Source organism: Tamandua tetradactyla, chromosome 14 (assembly GCF_023851605.1).
Source record: "Tamandua tetradactyla isolate mTamTet1 chromosome 14, mTamTet1.pri, whole genome shotgun sequence".
NCBI classification, from domain to species: domain Eukaryota; kingdom Metazoa; phylum Chordata; class Mammalia; order Pilosa; family Myrmecophagidae; genus Tamandua; species Tamandua tetradactyla.
The window spans coordinates 44,816,534-44,833,381 of record NC_135340.1 but is presented as its reverse complement, the minus strand read 5'-3'; the positions used below and the strand labels follow the sequence as shown (position 1 = coordinate 44,833,381).

The 16,848-nt window shown below is 35.1% G+C and overlaps 1 protein-coding gene and 1 pseudogene across 1 annotated transcript; both read left to right on the top strand.

The window, feature by feature from the left end:
* The first annotated feature begins 682 nt into the window (after positions 1-682).
* LOC143655063 (olfactory receptor 4F3/4F16/4F29-like) lies at positions 683-1,574 on the top strand (annotated as a pseudogene).
* A 12,359-nt stretch (positions 1,575-13,933) lies between these two features.
* On the top strand, positions 13,934-14,875 carry LOC143655062 (olfactory receptor 4F15-like). Its single transcript, XM_077126612.1, has one exon. The coding sequence runs from the start codon at positions 13,937-13,939 to the stop codon at positions 14,873-14,875; it is 939 nt and encodes a 312-aa protein (XP_076982727.1). The 5' UTR covers positions 13,934-13,936.
* The last annotated feature ends 1,973 nt before the right edge of the window (positions 14,876-16,848 follow it).

Here is a 16,848-nt window from a genome sequence, read left to right as displayed (position 1 = left end):
CTTATCATTCATTAATTTAATCTCATATATTCAGTGCTATTTTGTGCATCTAAAAGAAAGTGAAGAAGAATTAACATCAACTGAATATTAATGTAGTCTTATAATTAAAATACATAATTTATTTTATTAGTTCCAATTTCATAGACAAACTGAAGCTGAAAGAGTATAGGTAACTTACCCAAGGTCAATCTGTCAGTGGGTAAACTATGTTATGATTCTCTAAATAAAAGCAAATAAAAACAAGATACTGTGAACACTCATGTAGTGTTTTGAACAAAGTCTTTTTCCATGCACTCTGATGCTCTTCAACGTTTTAAGATTTTGAGATCATATGCAGATTACTCTCAGGCAGTGCATACCAAATCATGTGTGGTGAGGGTCCAGGTATTTTGTTTTTTGTTCTTAGTATCTACTTCTTCAGGTAATGATTCTTTTGTAAAATACAAACTGAAGCAGCTGAACATGACAGTCACTAACTTATTGATGTGAGCACAATTTCACATATGAAATTGTGAAAGGCTATGAACATATAAGTTCAGCTATAATTCTTAAATGTTAATGGGCTCCCAAAATTTGGCTTCTCCTTCTTAGTCATATATAGAAATGATATTCATAAGTGTCATTGTCATAATTTATATTTTTTCCCATTCTCTTCTTTCAGGCAGCCCTGGTAACAAAGCCAATGGATGGAGTAAATCACTCTGTGGTGTCATAGTTTGTATTACTGGGACTCACCAATTCATGGGAAATGCAACTTTTCCTCTTTGTGTTCTCTTCCATGTTCTGTGTGGCAAGCATGATGGGAAACTCCCTCATTCTGCTCACGGTTACTTCTGACCCTCACTTACACTCCCCCATGTACTTTCTATTGGCCAACCTCTCCCTAATTGACTTGGGTGTTTCTTCTGTTGCATCTCCCAAGATGACTTTTGACCTTTTTAGAAACTGCAAAGTCATTTCCTTCAGAGGCTGCATCACTCAGATCTTCTTCATCCACGTTATGTGTGGCCATATGTAAACCCCTCCACTATCTCACCATCATGAGCCCACAGATGTGCATTTTCCTTTTAGTGACTGCTTGGGTGGTTGGCCTTGTTCATTCTTTGGTTCAATTGGCTTTTGTAATAAGCTTACCTTTTTGTGGCCCTAATGTGTTGGATAGCTTTTACTGTGACCTTCCTCGGTTCATCAAACTTGCCTGAACAGACACCTACCAACTGGAGTTTATGATCACAACCAATAGTGGATTCATCTCTGTGGCTTCCTTCTTCATATTGCTCATTTCCTATATTGTCATCATTTTCAGTGTTCAGAAACTCTCTTCAGCTGGTTCATTCAAGGCTCTGTCCACTCTTTTGGCTCATATCACTGTGGTGGTTTTGTTTTTTGGTTCTCTGTTATTCTTCTATACATGGCCATCTCCTTCCATACCTCTGGATAAGTTTCTGGGCCTTTTTGATGCAGTTCTCACTCCTTTCCTGAATCCTGTTATTTATACACTCAGGAATCAAGAAATGAAGATGGCAATGAGGAGAATATGCAGATGGCTATTAAGTTATGGGAAGATTTCTTAAGTGATTGACTGCCTTTTGAATTCTCCTCCTTGACTACTTGAGTTCTATCCTTGCTGGTCAAATTCAGAGAGTAGCTTCACTCTACTTCCTCTTGTTTTGATTATTCATGTTGATAAAGTGTCTTAATTTGTCATTCACTTATGAATGTGTGACATTCACTTCTGAAAAGGGAGAAGGAGTTCATATAAAGTATTTACAAATTAAAGTTTATAATAAATCTGAATCTCAATTCCAAGGGAGTTACTTTTGTATGAGGTAATTATTAGAGATGCAAAATAGAGCAGGTTTCTTTAAGGTCTTCTCAGAGGAAGAAGTCTCTTTTAGCAGGAGTCTGTCTCACAAATAGGAATTCCTGTCAATAATCAATGGGGCATTGCTAAGGGAGCTTTCAACTGAATTTCTCCACTGAAAAGAGCTGCTGTCCCCGCTCCCCCACCAAACACTTTTGAGCTGAGTGTGTAAGGAGGGCAGAGTCTTTTGAGAGCTTACACACTGGAGTCAATAGCTGCATTCTCTGAGTAGAAACTGTGTAAGCTTTTCTTGGACTATAAAGAAAGAAGCAGAAAACATGATGTTTCTCCCTGACATGTATCATACTACTCAAACTTATTAAATTTTCATTCCCCCTTTCTTCCAATCTCCTTCTTCCTCAATAGCTCAATGGTCTCTGAACTAAGAAGGTTTTCTTTCTCTTTCCTATTCCTCTTCCAGGATTTCTTCTCCTCCTTGCTCTGCTCTGTTCCCTTCTTCCACTCCTTCCTTTCACTCCCTGCTCTATCTCTTTCTAACCTTCCTCTACTGCTATTCCCTTAAAATTGTTCTGTTTTACTTGGCATAAGATGCCTACTGCACAAGATCATGTCCTGATGAACTTCTGTGGGTTTGTCACAAGGATTCAGCTATGGAGTATGAGGGGAGAGAGACTAAATGGCAAGGGGGAGTCACTAAGAGCAGTGGCTTTCACACTTTTTGACAGTGACCTACCTTAAGGAATGTAGCATAACTACCCCTAGCACCTGCGAACATATGCATCTGAAATAAAGTTTCTCATGGTACCTATCTTTAGGAAGTTCTACTCAATTTTTTGCTTCCCCTTTCTCTTCTTTTCTTTTTAAAACTTCTGAACACAATGCACAAAATTTACTTTATAATCCATGAATTAAATGTGTCTGCCTTGGAGGACCGGGTTGTAAGTGATATTGCAGATGTGCAAAGGATTGTGTCTTTTTTTCCCTTGTATTACTGTGGGTAAATAGGTAACCAGAATAAATGACAATCTGGGACTAATTTAGAAAAAAACGTTATATTTGTTATAATAAATGGAAACACCTGTAAGGGCAAATGTTGAACTCTGGTAAATTCCCTGTATACATATTTACCCTGGAATGTCCTGTTATGTCCTCTAAACTGTCTTGTGCTTTCACTGTTGTCTACTGCATCTTTCCGGTCTACTTACTTCTTTTATAGTTTTTATTTTTCTTGAATTTAGCATCTGATCTTGGGAAAGCAAAATAAAAAGAGCTATCGGAAATTACTTACTGAAAGAGAATGGTCACTTGGATGAGGTAGCTGCACAGGTAGTATAAATACGTGAAAACAAGAACAGTTATAGCACTTTATTGATCAGAGTGACAATCTATTGTTTAAAAATAAACAGCACAAGGAACTTTAGCTATTTCATGGGCAACTGACTTTAAAAAACTAATGTGGCCACATTAAGTCAGTGTAAGGGACAAAATATCGTTCTCATGAGCTGAAGGATCTCTGCTAAGTTAGGAAGATTATCCAGAACATAAAGAATACCATTTACTGCCTCCAATTAAGAACAGAATTTGAGAACATCAAAATCAGTTTTTTCAGGTTATTATAACAGAGAGAAAACCTGATTTCTATTCTTGCTTTAATATTTTTTGGCAGTAAAGCATGTCAGTTTTAAAAAAATGAACCCATGAGAACTTAGCTGTGAAAACGTTGCCAAAATTTTAACATATCTCAGTGTTTCTTTTTTATCATCATTATTTATAAACCAAGGAAAAAAGAATTTACTTTCTGAAAACCTTACAGCCACTCATTTTTCCTATTATAAAGTGCAATTTTATTGAGATGCATTCTTATACCTATAGTCATCTACAGTATACAATAAATGGTTCACAGTATCATTATATAGTTGTTCATTCATCATCACAATAGGTGTTTGAAGATTTCTATTAGTCTGAAAACAAGAATAATAATAATCAAAATAAAATTTAAAAAGAACAGTCAAAGCCTCCCATGTCCCCTATCCCTATTTATTTATTTAATTTTGTCTTTACTTTCTTACTCATTTGTCTATACACTGGGTGAAAGGACCGTCAGTCACAAAGTTTCACAATCATGTGGTCATACCATAAAAGCTCTACAGGATACAGTCATCTTCAAGAATCAAGGCTACTGGACTACAGTTCAACAGTTTCTGGTATTTCCCTCTAGCCACTCCAGTACACCAAGAACTGCAAAGGGATATCTGTTTAGTGCATTTGACTAACCTCCAAAATAACCTCTCAACTCTAATTGAAATCTCTCAGCCACTGAAACTTTGTTTTACTTCATTTCTCTTCCCCTTTTTGTCAAAGAGTCTTTCTCAATCCCATGACGCCAGGGCCAAGCTCATTCCTTGGAGTCAGATCCTATGGTGACAGGGAGATTTACAGCCCTGAGAGTCATGTGTCATGTAGTGGGGGCGGGCAGAGAGTTCCTCTGTGGATTTGTATAGCCACTCATTTTTTTTTGTATGCTGTATGGCGAGGTCACATTTCACTTTTTTTCATGTGAGTATCCTGTTAAGAAAGTACTATTTGTGGAATTTTGGATGGTTGATTTTTTTGCTGGTTTCTTTGTTTGTTTGAAAATTGCATGGACCAGAAATTGAACCGTGTCTCCTGCATGGCAGCCGAGAATTCTACCATTGACTACCCTCAAAGTGCAGCACCCCCCTCATTTTTGTCTTTTACTATCCTCTTTCACATTCAGAAATAAACAGATATTTTATTTTAGGATAAATCTAACTATTTCCTTTGAAAACAAAACCAGATCATATTACTTTGCATGCTCATTCATGTTTTTTGGCCACTATTACTTCTTGTACAGTTTCCATCACCCACAATAATGACTTTTAACCAAAGTAACTGACTTCTATTTCACAGAGAGAATCTGAAGTTGGGTAATTGAGAATTGTCTGTCATATACATTTTGCTTAGTAGACCAGCAGATCTCATGAGCACACAAAGTATAAGCACCTACAGCCGTGTACACTCTATTTACATTTTCTTCATGGCAAAATATGTCATTCTTGAAGTAAAAGTGAATACATTCACATATGATCCAAAGATACAGACATTCAGTAAAGGCTTAAGTAAAGTGACACACACACACACAAAAATAGCTTGACCAATGAATCAATATTCAATATTCAATGTCATTAAAAATTATCCAAAGAATATCCACTAATGAACTGAATTTAACAGTTGAGAAAGGTCTTAAAATTCACTTAAAATTATAAGTAACAATGTGGTGCAACATGAGTCTATTTGGGATTATCCTGTTTGGAGTTTGCTGAGCTTCCTGGGTGTGTATATTCATGCCTTTTGTTAAATTTGGGAGGTTTTAAATCATTATTTCTTTGGATGTATTCTCTGCCCCTTTCTCTCTTTATTCTCCTTCTGGAATTCCCATAATGTACATATGAATAAGTTTCATGGTGTCGCACAGATTCTTCAGACTCTGTTCACTTTTCTTCATTCTTTCTACTTTCTGCTCCTTAGACTGTATGATTTCAATTGTCTTATCTTCAAGACCATTGATTCTTTCTTCAAGCAGCTCCAATATGTTGTTGAAACTGTCTACGGAATTTTTTCCTGGTATTGTGGTTTTCAGCTCTGTTTGGTTTATTTTCATAATTTGCTTCCCTCTGATATTCTGTTTGGGTCCATCAGTCATTTTCATCATGTCCTTTAATACTTTGTTCATGTTTCCCTTTAGCTTTTTGGGCATATTTAAAACCACTTTTGTTTCATTTTATTTGTTTGCTTGTTTTTGTATGGTGTATGGCAGGAGTCATATTTCATTCTTTTTCCATGTGAGTATCCTGTTATTGCAGCACCATTTGTTGAATTTTTTATTTGTTTGTTTTTGTTGGTTGGTTGGTTGGTTTTTTGGGGATGTGCTTGGGCTGGGAACTGAACCCAGATCTCCTGCATGGCAGGTGAGAATTCTATCACTGAACTATCCTTGCACCCCAGGAGAATGTATTTGTAACCTAGGGGCATGGAAGGGTCTCTTACGCTCAAAACTTTTTCTATTAAGAAAAATAGCAGATTTGGTGAAAATACTTGCAATGGGAAAATTGACAAGGGAAATTAATCCAGAATATAGAAATCAACATGAAACATGGAAATAACAATGTGAGCAAAGATTATGAACAGGCAATTTATAAAATGGAAAGCTCACAAGCCTAACAAATACACAAAGAGATGCGCAAATTTATTAAATAGTATAAAAACACAAATTAAAGCAACAGTGAGGTATCACTTCATATCTATTATAGTGGGAGAAATAAATAGCTGGACAATACCAGGTATTGGAAAAAGTATAAGCATATAGAGATTGTGTGCTACTGGAAGAACTGCTGCCAAACAGTTTTGAGAGCAGCCTAGCAGGACTCAGTCAAACTCAGTGTGTGCTGGTATGAAGGGACATATATGATGGTCTTCATTGCAGTGCTGCTTTTGGTACAGAGTAGGTGTGGTAATCAAATATGAAACAACTTCCTGGTATAGTTGGTACCTATACCAGGTACCAACTCAGCAGAATAGATGCTAATAACAGACTCGGAGTAGGGTCCTCAAGACTCCTATTTGCTTTCATGCATTGACATTTTAGTAACTGATCCATAATGAGTTCTGAGACAAGAGCTTCGGTGGCAGATGGAGCCTCTAGAGACTTGTGACTGTGGCTATATATTAATGAGTGTATGAGTATTTCAGAATTTTAACAACTGGTATGTTCACAGCAGTTATTTCAGCTGGATATAAGCATTATTTGGATGGGGGTGTTGAAGGAAGCTGGGGCAGGTTCATCCAACCTTTTTTTTTTTTAACATGGGCAGGCATCGGGAATTGAAACCAGGTCTCCAGCATGGCAGGCAAGAATTCTGCCACTAAGCCACCATCACACTGCCCCAAGTTCATCCAACTTTTGCACAATCCTATGATGAGGCCCTGAAAAACATGAAGGTAATCTTAGTGTCCTTTATGAAATCATTGGACAAGTAAAACAGTGGTGCATACCCACCATGCATCCCCATGTAGTATTTAGAAATAATAGCAACAGGAACAAAGTTAAATAAAGCAAGGAATAGAATTATATGTATTACAATATTTTTATGTGCTTGCATACAAAACAATACTTGCTTTACAATAACACATACAACAACAGATACATATGAAATTCATTAGGATGGTTGAATATGTTATAAAAGGAATAGGAATGGAGAATGGAGATAAAAAGTAATAAACAAATGTAACAAAAGAGGGGAACTTTGTAAACTGAGTCTGATAACATGCCATGCAGTAAGAAATAAGACTACCTCAGTCCTCTGCACCTGAGCTTAAAAGGGACAGAAGCACGCTCCATTGCTTCCTCTTAGTATTTTGAGTTAAATCTGCATATTCATATCATCCCTGTGTTCAAATTACAGGCCCAATAAAGAACAATGTTATTTTGACAACTGTATTATTTGGTTAAATTTAACGACTATATGTCAGGTTCCTTTGATTGCAGGAAATTGTACAAATTGCTTTGTAAGAAAGAAATATGAGTTAGACAATGTTTATCTTCAAAAAAATACTCACAGTTTGGTAAGTTTATTATTTATCAAGGCCACGCTATGGGTATTTTTAAAATAGAAATTTTTGCTGCTTATTCTTTCAATTCTTAGTTTATCTAATATAGAGAAAATTGATATTTATAAATACATTTCATATATTTGTATGAATTTCTTAGAAAGCAAATATTACCCAGGGACACTTGCATTCATCAGGATAAAATTATAAATTATAATCAAATGGCAGAGGTTACTTTCTTAAAAATTCAGTGCCATTCTCCCCTCTCCCCTATAACCTATTATCAACATGTTCCCTTTGTTTTCTACACACCAAAGATATTTCTTGGCGACAATTTCTTTGACTAGTTAAATTTAGTTTGGCAGTCCCATGTCATTAGAACATTATTTGGTCACTCTTCTCCAGTGCACTTTATTAGGTAATTTTCCATTCATGGAAACCTTTTATATACTTCTGTGTGCTTGAAATAATTGTCTCTGAATACCTATAGGGAAAAGGATGGGGACGAAGTTGATAATAGGAAGAAGATATTAAAATAGGTAAAATTCAGTTACAAGGAAGACATGGGTAATTGTTTGCTTTTTGCACATATCAGCTAAGCACTGACCTAAGGGCAGGAATAAGTGAAGAGGGGAAGATGCTGATCTCAACAGGAGAATAAATACGAATGAATCTGGATATTGAGAATGAGAAACAACTTTAATTTTTCAAAAGGACATGGAAATGTCTTGAGATCCAAAGGTACAACTGAGGACATGTTGCAGATTCTGGAGTCTGCATGTTGCCATGGTTCAGGCCAGGACAAGGATGTAGGTTAATTGTATCCAGGGGTCATTAGCCAAATTTACTAGTATTGAAAGTAGAGACAAATATGCTTGTTGTCTTCATAACAAACTTATTGTCTGTTTTACTTCTGTCTTAAGGGAAATGTAAGCTACATAGATAATACTAGTGATAAGTGCAGTTTTATAAAACAAAACATCAATTTGATAGAATCAAGATAGAAAAAGAATGATTGAAACCTTGCTTTGAAGACAAACATTCAGGAATCTAATTCACTCCAAATTAAAATCATGCAATAGATGATTGAGGAATGGAGAAAAAAAGTAGGAAAATGAATTTAAAGAGCCAACAATCAATTTTCCTGTTCTTGTATCTATTTTTAAAAGTTATTGGAACTTTTTTCTAGGTCACAACAATGAGATGTTTGGTGGTTAAGAGGGGAGTGTTTAGATAAGAGGTACAGAGTTGAAAGGGTAGAAGATGAATCCTATGAGAAATGACTAAAGGAATTAAGGTGATTAAAATAGAGTGTAGAAACGAATGATCTTTATTTGCTTTTACCCAGTTTACCCACATATTTGTGAGAGAGTTTTTGACAACTTTCTTATGTCTACAGAAACAGAATTAAGTGGACCTGAGTTTGTGTGAAAGGATTAGAGATTTTCTCTTCATAATGAAGATCCTTTGGACTATTACGTTAACAAAAAACAAAAACCAAGTAAGGAAGTGAATTTTCAAACCATGCAAATGAGAAAGAACTGACATGTCCTTTACGGAAAAATAGAAGAAAGAAACTGGGCCAAAAAATATTTTTAGATCCTTTTCAACTCAATGATTATTTATTAATTGGAGATAATGTGCATCTCTTTTCAAAACTCATAAAATGTAAAATGAACGCGAAACTTTTCTAAGAGGTTTCCCACATCCAATTACACCTGGGTCAAGACGTTGAAATGATGATTCCCTGAAATTGCTAAAGAATCTTCATTTGTCACATATCATAACCATTTAAGTAATCTAAATAAATGAGGTTAAAATTCATGTCATATCATTATAAATCTTGAGAACATTGAGAGAACTCAAAATAGAATAACCTGTATTGGCAATGTTTTAGCAGAACACACACTCTTTCCATGGATGGTCTGTAATGTCTCAGATTAACCAAACATCCATTACCCAGTGTCTCCCTCTTGAAGCCATTCAAGGACTATTGCTCAGAGCCTTTAGATGGATACTTAAAAAAGGTGAAGTCTTGAAAACAGGAGTTGGGTAAGTCTCCCAACCTACTGATATTTCCTATTTGTTTTGTTTTCGTTTTATCTGTTCTTTAAGGGTTTATAAATCAGGTGCATTTTGTGTTTGGTCTCATTTCTCCCTTTTTTTTCAGCTACAGATTTCATTTTCCTGTAGAATTTCCTGTAGAGTTTATCTGCTGCTAACCTGTTCTCCTACATTAACCTATGGAAGCTCATCCTTCTTGGCTAATGAGAGGTTAAAATGGCTCACTAATTTCTTCAATATTGAAACTCTCATTTCCTGCATGCATAAGAACTGAACTGAGGAAAGCCATCTGATGATCTGTTTGCTTATTATAGCTTAAGGGAGCATCTTTCCTTAGTGATGTATAGAATTAGGACATGTAGTTGCTAAGTTAAAAGAAGTGACTTAAATCCTGGTCCAAGGAGAAAATATTTTAGAATACAGGGGCTTTTCATTGTATGCATTGCCACCACCTCATCTCTTTTATCATGATTTTCATTTTTGTTTTTCACATCTAACTGGCATCTTAGTCTCCTGTCACATTTGATATTTCAACTTCCCCTTGTCTTCCTTTGACTCACCTTTCTTACTTTTCTTTATATTTACCTTGTTTTCTGCCTAGGCACTTACTACACATCTTAATTACACAGAATCTCATACATCCTTTTTTCTGAGTGATCCAATAAATTATATTCTAATTTTGATAATTTTCTTCCTTAAAAATTTGATACTAGTCATGTTTACCATCATTTCTTTGTTAATCTGATCTTTTTTTTTCTATTTGAATTTGAGGAAGTACCAGTGTTATTCCCATTTTATAGTATATTCTCACAGTGTTATTACCACTTCATGGAAGCCTTAAAAAGTTTTGTTTAAAAGCATTTTTCTCTCTTAATGATCAGAAAGTAATCTTTTTTGCCTTATTTTTCTGTCCATTCCTAGGGAAGTTTTGATTAGTTAGTTCAGAGTTCATGACATAAATTTTGGTTAAAAATCATAAAATGTTTTATACAACTCGCATTTAAGTTCTGATAAACTTAGAATCCCATCTTATATATATATACATATATGTATAAATGTGTATATATATACATTTACTTTCTTGCTTTATTAATTTATTCAACATACATATACGGAATTCATACTAGATTGTGGACTCTTCCAAGACTGATATCTACTCCATTTCTACATTTTTCGTTATCTCCAAGGCTCAACACCATAGTAGGAACTTTATAGATGCTCCATAAATATATTTTGAATGAATGAGTGAATAAACCAAGAAATAGTCTACTCATCATTAGTTTTCAGTTACTTTATAATCAGCATAATGATCAATGAAATCTTCCCCTGAATACTTAATATTATATGCAGGGCATTGAAATCAATGCATATTTAATAGAAAGCAACTAAAAAAATAAATAACATAATGGAAGCTATGTATGCAAGAATTCAGAAAACAGAGAAAGTCAGTACATTTAGTAGAGGCTTCCTTAAGGTGAAGCTTGACCTAGAAGCAAGCAGAGTGTTTTAGACTCTGAAGGTATTTTACAAGTTAAATTCCTTCAAGGGTTCTTACCCTTTATGGAGAAGGAAGATTTGTATGTAACAAACCAAAACTGCATTTTCTATCATGGTATAGACTTCAGAAATGCAGTAATTCAAGTCAATGATATATCTACATTCTCAAAATAGTGCTTGGCTTTCTGGGCACTCAGAAATATTTGCTGAATTAATGAAAAAAAACATTCAGAGAAACTCTCAGGTTCAGTTATATACTCTGTATAGCTACTTGTCCAAGAATATATAGGTTAGCTGACTATCATGGTTTACTTTTTATTATTCACATACAGAATTTATCTAGGCTTGGTCCTACATGTTGCTGGCATCAGAATCCACTTGCATGTACTGATGCAGAAGATATTAGGAGGTGCCGTCTATCCGTCCTTCCTCCATATCCCTCCCACCTTCCTTACAGGCTGTCTAAAGTTCCCTCTATCAGAATTCTAAAATAATTAATATTAGTTTTAATGTTTTATTTTTTTACCCGAAATACAAGTGCACATGAAAGAGCTCTAGTATAAAGTATAATGACTCTTCAAAGACGTCCCTGTCCAAATCCTTGGAACACGTGCATATATTACCCTACCTGGCAAAAAGAACTTTGCAGATGTGATCAAATTAAGTATTTAGGAAGATTTTCCAGGATTATCTGGGTTGGTCCAAAGTTTTCACAAGTGCCTAATAAGATAAAGGCAGAAAGTTCAGGTTCGGAGAGGGTGTGAGATGACAGAGGCAGAAGATGAAGGAAGAGACTACAAGGCCAGGAATGTAAGCTTCTCTAGAAGCTGGAAAAGGCAAGGGAGCATATACTCCCCAGGAATTTCCAGAAGGAATGCGGCTCTGCCCAGACTTTGATTTTAGCCTATAAAACCCCTTTTAGACTTCTCACCTCCTGAACTTTAACATAACCCATTTGCGTTGTTTTAAGTCACTGTTTGTGGTAGTTTGTTGTAGCAGCAGGAGGAAACTAATTCAAAAGCTATGTAAAACCAAGAACTTTTACTGAGAATCAGAGTTCTTGGTTCTACTCTAAAAATCTGCCACCAATGATCTTTGTAGTAATGAACAGGTCACTTCCCATATCTCTTCCTTATAAATTATTTCACTGGAAAGCAGTGGATATTGTAATAAATTAGGAACACCTCATTGAACAGCAGACTTGTGATGGTTTGTCTCTGGCATTTGTTGTTTATCCCTAAAGAATTGTGATCTTGTCTGACCTCTTTATGCTGGGAACTGGTCATTATCCTTCAGTTTCTTTTCCAGACTTTATTTTTTTATAGCTCAATTACTATCCTCGCCACACGTACAAACACTGTTTTTACTGTGTTTTTTTCACTCAATATTTTAATTTTGTCACTCTTTTATCCATTACAAGAGTATTTTGAAAAAAAATCCAGACTGTCTTTATATGATGGGGTCCTTAACTTTGGGGTCAAAGGAGAATATATCTATATTTGAAAAGGAGGTTATTTATTTCTGCAACAAACTGAGATTGTTTTGAGTATACGTGTTCATTGCTTATAGAATAAAGTTACTTCTCTCATTTTGAAATGCATTGAACATTTCTTAACTATTTTAAACTAATAATAACTAATAATTGAGATCCAAAATTTTTTATATGACAATTATCATGTGTGAATGTTACTTTGTGTGCTTATCAATAAAGGAATGAGTCTTAGGATCTGGTGATAACTTCTTCTTGACATCAAAAACATCATACTAATTAAACCTAACTGAACATATATAAGTATATAATAACACACATGCATACGTACACACACACATGCACACATTCTTTTGAGTACCATTCTTCAGTTCCATTAATTTCTTCCTTCATGGAACAAGTATGAAACCCTGTTATTAGTCACTGTCCATGGTTGTGATGGTAGCAGGGGCTGCTCGTATGTACTGGACATGATTCTTGCTACCAAGAAGCCACATTTTAATTGGAGAGATGAGCATTATATAATCATGAGAGGCATAGTGAAATAAATAGCATATTAAGAGTGTAGAGACTCAGGAAGATTTGGAAGATTTCACAAATGAGGTTTGAGTTGGATCTTTGAGAATTCCCTCTTGTAGGTTGGAGAATAGGACAAGAGAAATGTTGGAAGTTGAAGAAAGAAATGAAAACTCAAATTCTAATTGAATAATATGATTGATGGAGTAGATCCACTGAAATCTGTATGCTGTACATGAGTAATGGTGATGAGGCTTATGTGAATGGCTGAAGTTACATCCATCTATATGTAATCACAGTCAAAAGTATTTGAAGGTGACCTTCCATTCCAAGCAAGCACAATGCACTGTGCAGTAGAAAATAGAAAATATGCATGAAAAATTAGGTGAAACAGAAGAGAAATAGGTAAATTGATTGAATAATTTAATAGGTGAAAGCAGAAGAGAAATAGGTAAATTGATTGAATAATTTAATAGTACTACATTTTTTGTTATAATGGCTTTATTGAGTTATAATTAAAAACCCCTTCAATTTATTAATTTTCATGATTTTAGTATAATAAGAGTTGTGCATCTGTCACAACAATAAGTTTTAGAATATTTTCATCACCCATGAAAGAAACATATTATCCTTTGGTAATCACTACCCAATACTCCTATCTCCATCAGCCCTAGGCAAATACTAATAGAGTAGCAGTAATTTTAAAACTATAATGCTGTATGAAAATCGATCAACACTTCAAAGTCAAATTCTAGTGTGCATGTGGTGAAGTTTATTTGGCTTTGTAAAATGTTGATATAATTTTTTTCATGGGTGGGAGGCTCTCTTTTTTAAACACAAGGACTTGCCTAAGTAATTCTTTTTTCATTTTCTTTCCTCCTTTAGTTTATATGAAAACTGATCAAGGGTCTGAAACAATGGATGGGACAAATCACTCTGTAGTATCAGAGTTTGTGTTCCTGGGACTTACCAATTCATCGGAGATCCAGCTTCTCCTTTTTGTTTTCTCTTTTTTGTTCTACTTTGCAAGCATTATGGGAAACCTTGTCATTGTGTTCACTGTGACCTTGGATCCTCATCTGTTCTCCCCTGTGTATTTGCTCCTGGCCAATCTCTCTGTCATTGATATGCTATTTTGTTCAATCACAGCCCCTAAGATGATTGGTGATATTTTCAAGACTCATAAAGCCATCTCCTTTTGGGGATGTATTACCCAGATCTTCTTCAATCATGCTGTTGGGGGCACTGAGATGGTACTGCTCATAGCCATGGCCTTTGACAGATATGTGGCCATATGCAAGCCCCTCCACTACCTTACCATCATGAGTCCAAGAATGTGTCTATTCTTTTTAGTTACTTCCTGGATTATTGGCATTTCCCACTCGGTGGTCCAATTGGTTTTTGTGGTAGATTTGCCTTTCTGTGGCCCTAACGTATTGGACAGTTTTTACTGTGACCTTCCGCGGCTCCTCAGGCTTGCCTGCATAGACACTCAAGAACTGGAGTTCATGGTGACTGTTGGTAGTGGGTTCATTTCAGTGGGCTCCTTTGTCCTACTGGTCATTTCTTACATCTTCATTCTGCTCAGTGTTCGGAAACATTTTTCTGGTGGTTCATCCAAGGCCCTTTCTACCCTGTCAGCTCATATTACTGTGGTAGTTTTGTTCTTTGGGCCATTTATGTTTTTCTACACATGGCCTTCTCCCACATCACACCTGGATAAGTATCTTGCTATTTTTGATGTATTTATCACTCCTTTACTGAATCCAGTCATCTACACCTTCAGAAACAAAGAGATGAAAGTGGCAATGAAGAGAGTGGGCAGTCGCCTTGTGCATTACAGAAAGATTTTGTAAATGAATTCACTGTGAAGACATGGAACTATAGATTCTCCCTTTTTTTGGATCCAAAAAAGACATTACAATTTCAGGGAAATATCAACACAGCCTATGTTATATGCCTAGAAATTTACTATCCATTAAATTATGATGTTTTGGCCATTAAATTAGAAGTGATGCTATTTTGACACTCAGTACCTCAAAAAGTTTCAAGGCAAATCCTATGTCATTCATAAACTACCACTTTGAATATACTAAGCTCTAAGAGAGTGCCATGTAATTGAGCAAACATTATTTTATCTTTTTCCTGTATATATTATTCTATTTGTAGGCATACGTTGCATTCATATCATCCTTATTCTGTTTACTACCTACTTGATTTAAATTTACTACCTTGATTTTAATTATTTTACTCCTTGTCTGTTTGCTTTCTATGGTAGAAGTCTCAACATGTCTTTCTCCTTACCAGATTTCACCAGGGAAGTATGACCAAATGTTAATCCTGTGTTATAATTCTAGAATCTAAAGGTAGAATTGATCATCAGCACGATTTGTTTTAATTTCCTCAAGTTACACATATTGATCTCTCAGAATTGAGGAGTGACTATAATTTGCCCAAAGACACACAGTCATAAAACCCCAGAAGAGTTGTGCCCCAGAAATCATGTCTCTGCCAGATCAGTGCCCTACCTCCAAAATATCAGTTCTGAATTTATGGGCATATTCTACTCTTCAGCTTTTTCGTTAAGGCCTATTTTTGACTCTATCTAAAGAGATCTTCACATCCCTCATTTCCATTCTGTCCTCCCATTTAAATGGTCATTAGCATTTAGGCTTGTTTTATCATATCTAAATCCTTCCCTAATTTCCACTAATAGCATTCATTTGTTTGTTTAGGTCTTTAAAAGTTGAATTTCATACCTATTGCTTTAGTTATGAAAAAAATTACAGTTCTATTATAAAGCAATATTCATTTACTTCACAATATTGTTTACAAAGATGCTTGATTAATTTCTACTTCATAAGCCTGATGTCCTCCAAGTCCTTACAGTCTATGGTTTCCATTCTTTTATGGGAAACAAATGTGAGTGGCCCGCTCTGCCACTCTGCTTAAGTCACATTAAGATCTTTGTGCATATTGCCCAAAACAATTAATTTCAAGTATTTCATTAATAGAAAATGAAATATTTTTTGGGGGGTTCACTTTTACAATTTTATCTATGTAAATGATACTTCAATTATACTGATTATGTATCTACATATCATACATGTAAAGGAGTACATATAGCACGACACTTTTATATGCATCTTAAACAGAAACCTTGTTTCGTATTTTATGTATTCTATCAAAAAGCCTGTAAATGTTGTCTGTAAATTTTTAGAACCTAAAACATGTAGCCAAACAGTCTTAAAGCATTAACCTCCAATTCCAATATTCCAAAGGTAGCCCAGTATGTTTGCCCATTATTATTATTTTTTAATTATATAATATAATATAATATTATATATATATATATATATATATATACAAAGCAGAGAAAGAAAAAAGCAATGGTTTTCAAAGCACTCTTCAACAAGTAGTTACAGGACAGATCCTCGAGTTTGTCATCGGCTACCATACTACCATCTCAGATTTTTCCTTCTAGCTGCTCCAAAATGTAGGAGGCTGGAAGGCATAAATATGTTTTTATCATCACAATCGACTTTTTTTTTGTGAACAAATAACGTGTATACAAAAAAGCAATAAATTTCAAAGCACAAGACCACAATTGGTTGTAGAACATATTTCAGAGTTTGGTATGGATTAAAAACCTAAAACCTAAAACCACAGTTTTTAGGTTTTTACTTCTAGCTGCTCTAAGATACTGGAGACTGAAAGAGATCTCAATTTAATGATTCAGCAATCATATTCATTTGTTAAATCCTATCTTTTCTGTATAACTCCACCGTCATCTTTGATCTTTCCATCCCTCTCTTCAGGGGTGTTCGGG

Excerpts from the sequence above, each read along its gene's own strand:
- LOC143655062 (XM_077126612.1), top strand. The coding sequence starts at position 13,937 with ATGGATGGGACAAATCACTCTGTAGTATCAGAGTTTGTGTTCCTGGGA.